The 16,787-nt window shown below is 34.3% G+C and overlaps 1 protein-coding gene across 1 annotated transcript in view; it reads right to left on the reverse strand.

The window, feature by feature from the left end:
* The window catches only part of LOC149787090 (TPR and ankyrin repeat-containing protein 1-like), a 57,269-nt gene that overhangs the window by 33,048 nt on the left and 7,434 nt on the right, over positions 1-16,787 (reverse strand). Inside the window, exons 4-9 of the mRNA XM_089977612.1 lie at positions 15,471-15,626; positions 12,598-13,310; positions 9,670-9,874; positions 5,257-5,431; positions 2,317-2,696; positions 1,441-1,617 (exon numbers count right to left, since the gene is read on the reverse strand). Coding sequence (XP_089833738.1) covers positions 1,441-1,617; positions 2,317-2,696; positions 5,257-5,431; positions 9,670-9,874; positions 12,598-13,310; positions 15,471-15,626 — 1,806 coding nt within the window. The remainder of the gene's footprint in view (positions 1-1,440; positions 1,618-2,316; positions 2,697-5,256; positions 5,432-9,669; positions 9,875-12,597; positions 13,311-15,470; positions 15,627-16,787) is intronic.

Consider the following 16,787-nt stretch of genomic DNA (forward strand, 5'->3'; position numbering starts at 1 on the left):
CCCGGGAAAACCCCGGAAAGAACCACCGACCCACGAGAAGCTACTGGCAGGCTTTCTCACATACCCACATTAGCCGAATCCCAGACTCGAACCCACGCAGACAGAGGTGAGATGGCAGTGATCCGTAACGGAGAGCGCTTTAGACCACTCGGCCAGTGTGCTATTGCATCAATTACTGCATTACTTCAATTATTACTGTACTGCTGATTTGATTATAATAATGATGTACTATTGCTTTGGCTAATGTACTACTGTACGACTGCTTAAAATATCTTTGCATAAAAAACTGAATACTCATTGACTGCTTTTGACTACTGTGCCTCACAATCATTTTATGAATACAAATTTTAATGAATTATCAAGACACTAAATACTAAACATTGCATTCGTTCGAACATCAAAATAATTGTATCATATTTACATTGCCAACAGTGAAAACTGTACTCTTATAACATATATCTTCAAAGGAAGAACCTATAACATTACTGCATTGGATAAGATGTCATCATTTGACTTATTTATTATGGAATCATGCATCTACCATAGCACAGCCACTATCTTAAAACAATTTCATGGTTTTCAATTAAATCATGTTATAAAGCAATTATAAATTTTCATTGAGGTGAATATGACATTTAATGAATCAGAAAACTCATCACATTTACGAGTTTCACAATTTTCAAATATCGGTTTATCTGCTTCATAAAAGCTCCTATCCACCTCAAGAAAGGTCAAGACTTAGATAAAAGCAACCAAGCAGGTTAAATTATCATCAAATTCTCAAAAATGTGTTTTATTTTTTTAAAATTCTATAATTACCAAATGAAAGTCAGACTTAAAATGATTAATTTCTCATTTTGATTCAGGATTAGGAATATGAACTCATGAGACTCATTGATTCTATGCAAATACTGTAATAGGTAAGTGATCATAAATTGTTTTATTAAACTCCAGACAATTAAACTATATGTTATAGGTACATGGATTTTATATGTAAGGACTTTCTTGGCAGCATATATTTGAAGAGACAGTTTTCCCAATAACACAACACCTGAAAGGAATGCTGGTATATAGTAGCATTTTACAGCACCTCAGCACAATACTGGCTATATCATGTAGAAACCAAATATAATTGTTAAAAATTAAAATGAATTACACACAAAACTCCAGAATATTTAAACTGAACATTTTCAAACTGAAAATAGAAATAGACTACCTCTCAAGATCTTGGAAAATAAGACATCCTTTTTTATTTCCTCATATTAGAAAATCTGCTGATAAAGCATCTGTACTGGGGCAAACATAATATGACATCGTAAAAGATTTGATAATTTCATCAGTTTATTACTGATACTAAACACATCATATAACTCTGAAAATGTCTGAGGATAATAATTATTTATCCATCAACTTATCTTTTCAAAATGGTGCAAAACCAACCTGTGTCTGTCTCTTTAGAGCTCAAGTCATTCTCATCCATTCCACCTTCTTTCCCTCTTTCCTTACGATGTAGGTAGTCAACAGTACGAGGTAGGAGGGGAACACCAGATTCCTTAGCCACAGTCCAGTATGAATTAAACTGTGACCACAAACGGTAGAGGCAACAGGTTGTCTTTCCTGGTAAAAGAGATCAATAATATACATGTATATTGAACAAAAATAATCAAAAATATGTTGATGGTTCATGCATGATCAGCCAAAGTCATCCAAGTATGGTAATATGGTGCCGTTATTCAACACAACACATAAAAAAACTGCATGAATCTCCAGCCAAAAATGTCACTGAAGACAGCACAAAACTGGAGCTGAAAATAGGTCAAACTTAATTAAATTTATTGGATTTTGTTGTATTAAGATGCATTCACATGCCAAACTGAATCACTGAGCTGCTTAGAGGAAAAATACCTGAGAAATGGTCCTCAAGAAAAACTTACCAAAGCTAATATTAAGTGCCTTTTCAATGTATGTACCAAATGATAAATTCATTTTTACTTGTTCTTTGGTATGAGACACATTTTTATTAATTTCTCTTAATCTTCAGGCCAATTAAGCTGCTAATATCCCCATAGATTATTGTTATGAACTTTATACTATGCCTTTGCATCAGCTGTGTGCAGAGTTTATGTTGTCATGCCAGCCTGGACTGTGCAACAGTGTACCCTTTGCTTTGGACCTTTGCTGTCCCCAAATAGCTTAATGCCACTAACATGTGGTCTGCCATGTTAAACATGTGGTCTGCCATATTAAATCACTGTTAATGCCTGTACAACACTGAAATGTGTCTGAATAATTGTATGTACTATAAATTATAATAACCTGTACCACTGCGACCCAGTAGCAGTAAGGGAGCCTTTGATGCAAGTGTAATGATAGCATGTTCGCTTTCAGTGACACGGAATGGAAAGTCCACCTTGGTGCCAATATTCTGCAAAACACGACTGACAAGTGCTGAGTTAAAGGAGTAGAACTTGAGAATGTGATACTCTGTCTCATTTGGACTTGCTGGTGGGAAATATTGTTGCAGTTGTTTCTGTTGCTTGTCTTCCTCTTCTGGTTCAACATAAAGCACAGGAATCCTGCATTCCATACTGTTTTGGGTTTGAAGAGATGTAATGCCCTGAAGTTTCTTCTCAATACTGCATGTCTCTCCACGAGTGTGAGACTTAATTATTCTTTCTGCTGATCTCTGAACAGACCTATAAAAGAAGCCATGTGCTTATTGTGAACAAAAGCAGATTGACACTAGAAGAAAAAGTGGTGTCGTTGAGAATATACAGATTGGTATGGAGGACTGACATCTAAGAAATGGAAGTGCTTTAGACAGAGAAACACACCAAGACAGACTGGTATGTAGGACTGATACCTAAGAAATGGAAGTGCTTTAGATAGAGAAACACACCAAGACAGACTGGTATGGAGGACTGACACCTAAGAAATGGAAGTGTTTTAGATAGAGAAACACACCAAGACAGACTGGTATGGAGGACTGACACCTAAGAAATGGAAGTGCTTTAGATAGAGAAACACACCAAGACAGACTGGTATGGAGGACTGACATCTAAGAAATGGAAGTGCTTTAGATAGAGAAACACACCATGTCAGGCTGGTATGGATGTCTGACACCTAAGGAATGAAAGTGCCTTAAATAGGGAGATACAACATGACATCGGAGGACTGATACTTAAGGAATGGAAGTAACTTTCAAAGAGAGATACACCATAATAGACTGGTATTGAGGACTGACACCTAAGGAATGAAGTTCCTTACATGGAGAAATACACCAAGACATACTGTTAAAATGGAGGACTGACACCTAAAAAATGGAAGTAACTTACAAAGAGAGACACAACATGACATAATGTTATGGAGGAATGATACTTAAAGGATAAAAGTGCTTTACACAGAAAGATACAACATTACTTTAAGTTCTGGACAAGATTCAAACCTGCAAACCACTGGGAGTGAGCCTAGACTAATAACCAGCACACTATGGCAGTTTAGTACATATTGCTTAAATATAATGCCATGTTATGTGCAACAAAGTAGATCATAATTAATGGTGATTAAATGTATATACTTTTCTACATAAAACTTGATATTTTTCATTAAATTCTACAATTTTTAACACAAAAGTGTTATATTAAAAACTGACATGTGCAGAAAAAATATTACCAATTTTTGTCACTAAAAATAATTTAAAAGTAAAATCATAGATCTTTACAGCTCAATTTATTTATTTCATTCATTTTTGTAATATTGTTTTTAATCTTATATTTTAGTTTGTTTAAAAATTTTGAATACAAATGAGCATCTCAGGTTTAAAATTAAAAAAACAAATACCAACGGCTTAATGCTGCAGTAAAGCTTTCTTCATATTGCCAGGTTATACTTCCTGCTTGTAGTTCTTGTCATCCTATGGCTGTTTCCATACAAGAAACAATCATGTTGCTATACCTTAGTCATGATGATGTACCCACTCTGAGTTCATGCTATTTATGTTCACTGTACAAATTTTGATTTTAAACATTATGTGCCCTTGGCCTTGACAGAGCCTAATACCCAAACAATATGATTAATGGGCGCCTTCTAACAGCCACTGTCATAACCTAATAGTATATCTTTCACTAGCCGCTTGTCACAGCCTAATATAACTTTTAGTATATACTGTTGTTACATTGTAATATAAATTTTAGTATACACTGTCAGATTCTAATAGTATCCCTCTTACTAGCTACTATCACAATCTAACAGTATAACATTTAGGTCACAACCTAATATTATAACTTTTACAAGCCACTGTCACAACCTAATAGTATAACTTCCAGTAGACAATGTCACAACCTAATAGAATAATTTTTAGTAGACAATGTCACAACCTAATAGTATAACTTCTAGTAGACAATGTCACAACCTAATAGTATAACTTCTAGTAGACAATGTCACAACCTAATAGTATAATTTTTAGTAGACAATGTCACAACCTAATAGTATAACTTCTAGTAGACAATGTCACAACCTAATAGAATAATTTTTAGTAGACAATGTCACAATCTCATGCAACAACTTTTATGATTCAGCATGTCCATAAAGTTTTATCAAGAATGGCTAAATAAGGAGTAGAATATAGCTCTACCACCTGAGGTTTACAGAACCACACTATTGTTAGAGAAGGCACTTACAACACCTTTTGGTAGAGCATTCCCTAACAACATTCATACAGAGTTTGTAACTAGTCTCAGCCATTCAAAATTAAAGTTGAAAATGTTTTCCACCCAGATGCTAAGGAAGCCATTCCATTCCTAGGTGAGCCACCACAAACAAAATTTGAAAGAACATGTTCTACCAAACATTCCATCTCATGCTCAACACTTTTATCTGCATGTGTGTGTGTGTGTGTGTGTGTGTGTGTGATATGGATTTTTAATGTAGCTTTAACAATTTTTCAGTAATATCTCTACAATGTCTGCAGTGTGGCAGTTTATAGTGGTGTCTAGCACTAGTGCATCATGCCAAGACATATAGCATGATGTCCCACCCAGGCACATTATCCTGACACCGGGCTGACCAGCCCAAACACTAACCTCATAATGCTGAGCGCTAAGTGAGGCTGCTGTTAACACCATGTTTCTAAGTCTTTGGTATGACTTGGCCGGGGATTGAAATCACAACCTCCCGCATCTGAGGCTGACACTCTAACCACTAGGTCATCAAAGTGTTCTTATCTGCATGAAGGTGGAGCTAAAACAATGCATGTACCTATACAGTTTACCATGATCAAGTACAATATCCCACAAACGGATTATTTCTGAGTAGATTCTTCCACCAATGGTAGAATGAGAAGCGACTGCATCTTTCCCTATCAGGTGTTGTTCTGGTGTCTCACTGCAGCGTGGGGAGAAAGCAACTGCAAGCTCCCACAGTACTCTTCCACCTAATTAGAAAGACACATAATTAAAAATAAATACAAATGAAAAAGGCATATAAACAAGCAACTAAATATTCAATCATCTATGTTTGCTTCTGATTTTAATGACGGTCATAAAAGCCTACAAGACAGTTATTTAAGATTGCTTCTGGCCTGACTTATCAGAAGTACTACACAGTCATTTAAGTTTAAAAATGGCTGAAATCTTTCATTCTCCCTCTTTCTCTCTCACATCAGGGCAATTTTATTTTTTGTAATGATGTACATGGCAAACAGTGTGAGTTTTAATACCTGTAATTTTATGGTCATTTGTTTTCAAACTTTTATATTTCAATACCTGCATATGTAAGCAAATTGAAATAATGTAATTTACTAGTGTATGCTGCTTTAGCTCAACTACATCTAATGCATGTTGGATGTGAATACAAACTTTTCACCACCAAGACACAATTTTCAGTTGAAAAATGAAACAATAAGGGCACTTCCCTCTGATGAGTTACAAAGATAATGACACTAGTCAGGGAATGGGGGTGACAAGACAACCCCATCAAATGGGAGGTAACCTAGCCACATTCTATCAGGCAGCACTTCTTCCTGTTAAATTAAATTGGAAATAAGGTGACCCTCAATGGAAAACCAAATGGATAGTTCCCAAATCCACTGAGAGCCTGACGAGTCTCAATGGAAGGACATCAGTACTTTTATATAAAAAACTCACAACCTCAGTCATCAGAAGAGATGCAAACACTAACCAAAAGAGAATACCAATAAGTGTTTGCTACAACCTAACTACTTTATACCTTTATATAAATAAGCTAGGAAACTACTTACAAATTTGTTAAAATTCAAAAAGTGACTGACTTATCTTCAAGAGTGTATGCAAAAAGGCAAATACTCTCAAATATTCTGAAGCACATTTGCAATCTTCAAACATATTCAAAGTAAAGAGATCTTTGTAATGTAATGTAATAATGCAATGTAATAATATAATGCAATAATGTAATGTAATAATCTAATGTAATAATTTAATATGACAATATCATGGATAATTTAATGTGATAATATCATGGAATAATGTAAATTAATAATATAATGTAATAATCTGATGTAATAATATAACATTATTTGCTTACTCACCAGTGTCATCTCTGTGGCAAACAATATGTAGGTGAGACTAAAATGGAATTGCAAGGGAGAATAATGATTACGTTTGAGTTATCCATATAAACCCTCTAACCAATCTGACTACAACATAGGCTGTATTCAGTTAATATAAATCATCAAACCTGATCCTGAGCTTTCAACAAGCAATGTTAATCAAAATGATAGTGAATTATACCTAATATAACAATTACAGCTGGTAGGAATGCCTGATTTCTCCACTGTTTGCAGTTTGATTAAACAATTGTATTACCATAATCAAGTATTTTTGCAGGAAATGTGTACTGTTTGTCATATCAATATGCAAGACCACTCTTGGTGATACAGAATATAATGTAGCAACATGTTGTCATGTTAATTCAGTCCCTGACAGTTTCCATTATACATACCAACAACTAGTTATAAACAATGCTTGAGATCCAGTTTTTGTTTGCTTGGAGTTCATTTTTAAGCATTTCTTGGTGGTATCTTTTCAATTAATTACATACAAGTATACTAGAGTGTGTACAGTCATGAAATTTTAAGAACTATTTGTCCTGATGGAAAGAGAGAGAGAAGCAAGAAAATAAAAAGAAATAGGCTACATATGGAAATATGGGTTTGAATAACATACATTAGGGAAGATATCATTTTCTAAATGGGAAAAGAAAGCAGCTCTAAAAGTGATATTGACAACAGAGAGATGAAAGTGGTATCACCATCATGGTGATATTATTTTTCTTCCATTGATACATTCCAATACCTTATTACAAGTTTATCCTAAATAGCAATGGCAACTCAACTAGATGTACTGTTTGAAAGAAACAACCAAACAAGAGTTCCAATTATCTTGTAACGTCTCTGTTTAATTAAGGTTCATGAACCTTAAATTTGAGGAAGTGGTTATTATTCCTGACTCATGACTGAAATTGTTTGGGGTCAAATCCTAACTTTGGAAAGCCTGGGTTAGCTACCATAGTGTGTTCTTAGGCAAGGCACTTTACTCCATTTGCCCCAGTACTAAATAATATGTATGCTGTGGTGTCATAAGGCACAAAGGCAATCAAATTTTAAATTCCCTTCAAAATGCACAATCATGTTAACAAGCTTATCTGGATGGACAAACCAGACAGAACAAATCAAGATGCCCCCAATACAAAACATGATGGGTTCCATAGTAATCACCACTTAGAAGTGCCATAGATACCTTTAGTACCATAGTAATCACAACTTGGAATTGCCATATATATATTTAGTCACCATAGTAATCACCACTTGGAAGTGCCAAATCTATATTTAGTCACCATAGTAATCACCACTTGGAAGTGCCATTTATATATTTAGTCACCATAGTAATCACCACTTGGAAGTGCCATATATACCTTTACTAACATAGTAATCACCACTTGGATGTGCCATATATACCTTTACTAACATAGTAATCACCACTTGGATGTGCCATAGATACCTTTACTAACATAGTAATCACCACTTGGATGTGCCATATATACCTTCAGTAACATAGTAATCACCATATGGAAGTGCCATATATACCTTTAGCAACACAGTAATCACCATTTGGAAGTGCCATAGATACCTTTACTAACATAGTAATCACCACTTGGAAGTGCCATAGATACCTTTACTAACATAGTAATCACCACCTGGAAGTGCCATATATACCTTTACTAACATAGTAATCACCACTTGGATGTGCCATAGATACCTTTACTAACAAATTAATCACCACTTGGATGTGTCATATATACCTTTACTAACATAGTAATCACCACTTGGAAGTGCCATATATACCTTTAGTAACATAGTAATCACCACATGGAAGTGCCATATATACCTTTAGTAACATAGTAATCACCATTTGGAAGTGCCATAGAGATCTTTACTAACATGGTAATCACCACTTGGAAGTGCCATATATATATTTACTACCATATTAATCACCATTTGGAAGTGCCATATATACCTTTACTAACATAGTAATCACCACTTGGATGTGCCATAGATACCTTTACTAACAAATTAATCACCACTTGGATGTGTCATATATACCTTTACTAACATAGTAATCACCACTTGGAAGTGCCATATATACCTTTAGTAACATAGTAATCACCACATGGAAGCACCATATATACCTTTAGTACCATAGTAATCACCATTTGGAAGTGCCATAGATACCTTTAGTAACATAGTAATCACCAACTGGAAGTGCCATATATACCTTTACTAACATAGTAATCACCACTTGGATGTGCCATAGATACCTTTACTAACAAATTAATCACCACTTGGATGTGTCATATATACCTTTACTAACATAGTAATCACCACTTGGAAGTGCCATATATACCTTTAGTAACATAGTAATCACCATATGGAAGTGCCATATATACCTTTAGTAACACAGTAATCATCATTTGGAAGTGCCATAGATACCTTTAGTACCATAGTAATCACCACTTGGATGTGTCATATATACCTTTACTAACATAGTAATCACCATTTGGAAGTGCCATAGATACCTTTACTAACATAGTAATCACCACTTTGAAGTGCCATAGATACCTTTACTAACATAGTAATCACCACTTGGAAGTGCCATATATACCTTTAGTAACATAGTAATCACCCCATGGAAGTGCCATATATACCTTAGTAACATAGTAATCACCATTTGGAAGTGCCATAGATATCTTTACTAACATGGTAATCACCACTTGGAAGTGCCATATATATATATATTTACTACCATAGTAATCACCATTTGGAAGTGCCATATATACCTTTAGTACCATAGTAATCACCATTTGGAAGTGCCTTAGATACCTTTAGTAACATAGTAATCACCATTTGGAAGTGCCATATATACCTTTAGTAACATAGTAATCACCACTTGGAAGTGCCATATATACCTTTAGTAACATAGTAATCACCACTTGGATGTGCCATAGATACCTTTAGTACCATGTCAATCATCAGTTGGAAGTGCCATGATACCTTTAGTAACATAGTAATCACCAACTGGAAGTGCTATATATACCTTTAGTACCATAGTAAGCACCAACTGGAAGTGACATATTTACCTTTAGTCACCTTGGCTTCATACAGCTGCAGATTGGGTGGCACCTTCTTCAATTTCTTACACAGGTTTTTCTGCCATTTCCCACTGGCCAGCAGGTGGATTTTGTGCACAATTATGTTCTTTATGTTTTGAGGTATGTGCTTATCCATCAATTTTTTCCACACATCAGCAGTACATTCTACCTCCCAGACCAAACCATCAAATACCTATTAAAAGCATACATAAGCCTGAAATTTAGGTCAGTGTATGTCACCAAGCTACACTTTACACACAGTAATGCCCCTAACTGTATTACAAGTGTAATTCATATATATGCTCTCACATGCAATATAGCAAAATTACATCAGCATACATCACTAACTGCACTCAGTGATCTCCTACTGCAGCAAGAGTGTAGTCCAGCCAAATGCTCTCACATAGTACTGTATATACTTGTGTGTAAGCCAAATAATTTAGGGGGGAAAAAAAAGGCCTGGAAGAATGGAGGTCAGCTTATCCATGGGCCAAGATCTAAACTTGAAAATTTTTTAGATTTTTTTGTTGACTACCATAATGGCTCTAAATTCTGAAACACAAAAATTATAATTATTTTCGGGGGGCCCCGAGTGGTCGATTAGTCTAAACACTCATCTTTCCGGATCACCTCTGTCTGCGTGGGTTGGAGTCCAAGGCTCGGCTAGCATGGGTACATGGGAAAGCCTGCCAGTAGCTTGTCGTGGGTCGGTGGTTCTTCCCTGAGTTTTCCAGGGTTCTTCCTCCACCAGTTATACTGTCCTCCATGTATAGCCTATCTTGTGCTGAAAAACGGCGTTAAACCCTAGAAAAACAACAGATAATTATTTTCTGCATCCTAAGATGTAAATGCATCTGAAAAAAAATACATTATTAGTGAACACTTACTGAACTATTATACACTACTATGACTGGTCTTGTAATTACTTTGCATGTGCATATTTTCTGATTTCTCCAACATGAAATTAAATAAAGGTAAATAAAGACTTCATAATTCTAGGGGCCGGTTTGAGTTTACTTTGGAGACCAGGCTGTACTATAATGTACAGCACTTACACAGTGCAAATCGCATCTAGCATCACTTAAATCCTTGTGTATTCCCAAACATATTAGATGCAGATTTGCTTTATTCATTTTTTTCAACAAAATCCCATTCTACCAGATAACACTACAGCTATTTGGTAATAGCTGACTTATTAACATCGATCCAGTCGTGCTCACAAGTTACTGTTTTTGAGTACTATAAGCAATGCTACAAACTAACGTAATCTTTATGAAAATGTACACATATTCAACTGTACAAGGCACAACTAGCATAACCGTTATATGTTCCTGAAAGAATGGTAATAAGAGGCTACAATTCTCAATATAGATCAACTAAGATCATCATCAATCTATTTTATTTTTGTGTTTTGGATGAACAAAATCAAATTTTTCCACACAACGGAAAGCTGGATGTTTTGGTGTTTCCTTTGTTTATAATTAGCGGATTTGTCTTTTGTTTTCCGACATCAATACAAGCCAGTTAATCATTAAAACCCTGAAACTGGCTTGAGTTAAAATGGAATTTTGACTGGCAACTATACCAGTACTTTGACGTGTAATTGACTTTCAGTCCCTAATTTTAACATGATTACTGTAGGTTTGCAAAACAGGATGTACGTTTGCTAACATCAAAGCAAACAACAACTCAATTTTTACAGTAATAGCATAATTTTGGAAGCATTATTTTTTAAACTTCATTATGGTGTTGTTGATTTATCATTAAAGTTTAGTGCAGTGGTACCCATGATGTGAATCCAAGGGATGTATTTCATTCAGCACGTGTTCACAACTACAATGTACATGCAGAGGTGACATCATGCAAATACGCAAACTAGCCTAATTGTAAGTGTAGAATCAAACCCTATTGCTGTTCATTGTTGTCATACTGGGATAATATTTTAATGAGTTATGTATTTACAATTTCAAGGCAAAATAAAATGTAATTACTGTAGCAATGATATATAAATAATTGAGTCAAAAGGGAGAGTTAATGTTTCAGCAACCAATGAATGCTCAATTCTTGTCTTCGTCTCATCAAGTTATACACGAATCTGAATTGGGCAAAACAAAAAGAAAACAGAAATTTAAATAAATTTCTTGACTTTTCAAACAAATTCATACCACTTCTATGTAATAATTGTACATGCCAACACCAAGAGTGCTATACATGTAATTTTTGCTAATGTAAGTTTGCCTTATTAAATGCATTTAGAACTTACCGCATGCATCTTGTGATGTTGTCTTGGACTTTAGGGTCTGCTTATATGCAGGTCATGCACTTTTTAGTGTTTATACCTATTCAGTTTGGAGGTATTGGCTTATACACGACCATGTTTATATGCAAGTATATACGGTACATGTAATACAATTGAATCAGCTTGCATAACTGAACTACATTCACTGGCACTCTACTGCAGCACAAGTGTAATATGGTGTATCACCTTATGTGGCAGGAGAAAATTATGTATTTACTGTGACACTGTACAGTCAAGTATGATACACTGTATAGTGAAGTATGATACACTGTACAGTCAAGTATGATACACTGTATAGTGAAGTATGATACACTGTATACAAAAAGTAATGTACATGAACAATGACATTTATTTACAATATTAGATCATGTACTTCTACATCATTGCAAATTAAGCATTTTTTAAATTATCAGCAAAATGGTAAAAACATCACCATGCGAAAATAAACAAATTTCATTTTCAAATATAATAACTTGTAGAACAAATTATGCAAAGTATATTGGCTGATATCTTTGTTTAAATTTCATGACAGAGAGACAGAATAAAATGTACAGTCAAAATATCATCTAATATATGACAACCTATAAGCTATATGTAAATGACGTATCTGAACATACCTTAGCGTCAATGTCCATCTCTTCCATCTCCTCCTTGTACTCTGCTTCCGTGATAACTGTATCCACAGCATTATCTGACTTTTGCTGCATATCTTCCTTCTCTTTTTCTCTCTTGACTAGATTTGTTGATTCACTTGATTCTTTAACCTGAATACCATCCTGTTCAGAACATATCAAAGTCTGTGGAGTCTCAGTTGGTACTTGTTTTGTTATTGTGGTGGAAGGACTGCTGGCCAACAAATCATACACAGATAATTTGCTGTCTTCCAGCAGTCGGATCATTCCTTCGATTTTCTTCTTTTGAGCCTCTTTGTTTGTGGAACATTTCACCATTTCTGTAATTTTCCTAGCTGCCAGATCTATTGTTTCTTCCGGTATTGAATTTTCTCTAATGTTCTCTTTTGCAAATGAACTACTTCTATTTTGGGGCACTTCTGCAAATGCAGCTAGTTTAAGAAACTCTTTCCTTCGATCATTCTTCTTGGTAATGTAATTTATTGGAAGCTTTCCATCTGAGTTGCGAACATTGGAATTTAGTTTGCGGGCACAGAGTATCTCAACAGCTTTTAGTGCTGTGTTGCTGAATTTACACTTTGCAAGAAGGTGGAATAAGCAGTCTCCACTGGCATCAACTTGAGATGGGTCAAGACAAGCAAACTTCTCTGGATCAGAGTCAAATTGTCTCAGTAACATCTCAAACAGTGTGAGAGATCCTAGAAAAGAACAAGTCAGAAAGGGGTTATTAAAACAAGTGTTTAATATACTTGAAAGTTAATGTTATCAAACAAGTGACAACTGTTTGATGATTCTGACCTTGATATGGGGGCATCATTATTAAAAGATAACTCTTTTCTGTTGAAGATTGAGAATATCTTAATGCAAAAACTTAGGCAGGTGGAACAGAAATTTACAATCACACACTCTAAGTGTAATAATGAAACAAAGTTTCATTTAAATATGAAAAATTATGTAGATGAAATCATGACTTTAAACAATTTTAACAGTGTTCATTATGACAATGACTTTACCCGAAAATGACAATGACACTACCTCAAAGGTGACAATGGCATTGCCAGAAAGGTGACAATGACATTTTCATAAATGTGACCATGACAATAGCAGAAATATGACTATGGTATTACCAGAAATGTGACCATGACATTATCAGACAGGTGACAATTATATAACCAAAAATGTGACCATGAATGGTGGCAATATTACCAGAAATGTGACAATACCATTACCAGGAATGCAACTATGACACTATGAGAAAAGTGACAATGACATTACCAGAAAAGTGACATTAACATAACCAGAAAGGTGACTATGACATTACATGTAATGTGAGAATGACATTACCTGAAAAGTTACAATGACATTTTCAGAAATGTAACTATGACAATAGCAGAAATATGACAACGGTATTACCAGAAACATGACCATGACATTATCAGAAAGGTGACAATTATATTACCAGGAATGTCACTATGACAGTATGAGAAAAGTGACAATGGCATTACCACAAGCTGACAATATTACTGAAAAGGTGACAATGTCATTACCAGAAAATTGACAAAGACATTACATGAAATGTGACAATGACATTACCAGAAAGGTGACAATGACATTACCAGAAAATTGACAAAGACATTACATGAAATATGACAATGACATTACCAGAAAGATGACAATGACACTACCAGAAAGATGACAATGACATTACCATAAATGTGACAATGACATTACCAGAAAGGTGACAATGACATTACCACAAATGTGACATTGACATTACCAGAAAGATGACAATGACATTACCAGAAATGAGACAACAATCTCACCAGAAATGTGACAATGATACTACCAGAAATGTGACAATGACCTTCCCAGAATGACAAGATAAGGACCTCCAATCATGTTCAACACTTTAATTCCCCTTACATCTGAACTATAATATAACAGTGTCTATTGTAAAGTTTAAAGGTAATTATCTAACAAGATGACAACTAAAATGGGTAAGAAATCAGTACATGTTTTTTAAGATTTGTTATAGTAAAGTTTTACAAGTATATACAAACTTAAATCAGGTCACAATGCCTGTATGCATCAATTTTCCACTGTAACAATGGATTCTACTGATTCTATGGTAGTTGTGAATGTACATATGGTAAAAATTGAAAAAGAGTATGTATGCTGGCAGGAACAATTGACTGACAATCAAATAGTTCAAATAGTGAGTCATTTAAATAAAAATAACATATATGGCAAGTGACAATTTAGGATTTTGTACTGTTTTGTCTAAAGTCAATGATGTCTCTTCACGTTTTGAGATCATGTAAATATAAAGGATCTAAACTAGTTAATAAATAAATGTGCAGAAAATGTGCACAATTTAGCAATAAATCAAATTTGCATTACTTTCTAATTAATCATTTCAGAGAAAGAGCAGAATAATCAAGGAAATACAAGATAATAATATGTAATAACTAGAGAGGAACAAAAGATCTGGAATGAAGAATTCCACCTAGAACCGTTTTCTGATAAGATCTGGAATGAAAAATGTCCACCATTTTCTGATATACTAATTAATCCAACATATTAGTATCATTAGGTTTCAAATTTGAAGACTACCTGGGAAAATGTAACCCCAACTTTAGAATATAACTGTGTTTATGCAAACACTGTTTGACGACTTCATTAAGATGCATTTTTGAGAAATGGGTCACAGCAACCATACTCTGGCCTTCAATCAGAAAACTGTGTAATTGATCCAAAGGACAATAAACAAAGGAAAATACACCAACCAGCTTATATCAATTTTAAGTTGCATCATATCTGAGGAAATGCAATCAAAGAAAACAAACTTGTATATTAACCTTTGTCCTTCTCTAATGCAATCATAAGAGCAGCATGTATAGGTGTATCCCCTACACCTAAGGAGAGAGCAGATGGGTTTGCACCTCTCCTCAACAACTCCATAACAACCTTGAAATGACCATCTCTTATGGCTGCTTGAACAGCTCTTTTTCCATCTGCAACAAAAAATAATATTACAACCAATGTAAATAAACAACATTTTAATATCAGCACATGTACATATTCATCACAGGGGGGAAGTAAGTGAAACAAATGTGCCAAACCAATCAAACAAAATAAATGAAACTTCATTTCCAAAGATATAAAAAAAAATAACTGCCTCTGTTAAAACTCTGTATGGGTTCAACAAAGCTGACTTACTGTGAATACTCATGTAAAAGCTCATTAACATATAATTTTTTTAAGCCAACTTGTATTAAAAAAATTATATGTATACTTATCTCGAGGTTGGCAAGCAAGATTATTAAAAGGAAATGGTATAAACTTATTTGAAAAGTAATTTAATTTTCTGTTTTCTTATTGTTTTTGCCTAATTTAGATATGTGTATAATTTGATTGAACGGTGACAAGAATTTAGCAATTCCTGTAACACTACCTCTCCCTTTTTGACTCAATTATTGTTTGTTTATGCATTATTGCATTGGACATTTTATATCAATGCACTGGTAATTATGTTTTTACTTTGCTTTGAAATCGTAAATATCTGAAATCTTTAAAATGTAAGCCCAATAAACAAACAATATGGTTCGATTCAACACTCACAATTAGGCTACTGAACATATTTACATAATGGTGCCACTGCATGTACATTGATTACACAATAAATGAATAAAGTACATCCCTTGGAGTCAAATCATGGGCACCCTTGTGCTCAATTTTTATATCTCCAAAATACAATAATAAAGTTTCAGAAATAATGCTTTGAAAATTATTCAATTACTGTAAAAGCTGAGTTGTAGTTTGCTTTGATGTAAGCAACCTTACACCATACCTGTAAACTTTCACATCAGGAGGAAAAAAATACTCCCGATTTTTTGGGGTTGCTCCATGCCTACTTCATAATATCTTCTGATTTTTGCAGAGAACTCCTGATTATTACAGTATGTCTTCGATTTTCATTTCTTCTAAAAAAGAAAAGTCCTACATGTTCTGTTGTATCACTTGTGAATTATTGCTGTAACGAAATAATTATTTTAGTACAAAGAATTTGCTTCTTCACTAAATAGAATGTTAAGTTTAAACAGTATTCACATACATTAATCATTTCTTTTACCTCTACCTCTACAAAAACAAAAAATAAACCAGAATAAAATAAT

The sequence above is a fragment of the Sinohyriopsis cumingii genome, chromosome 12 (genome assembly GCF_028554795.1).
Source record: "Sinohyriopsis cumingii isolate HCF-2022 chromosome 12, ASM2855479v2, whole genome shotgun sequence".
Lineage (NCBI taxonomy): Eukaryota > Metazoa > Mollusca > Bivalvia > Unionida > Unionidae > Sinohyriopsis > Sinohyriopsis cumingii.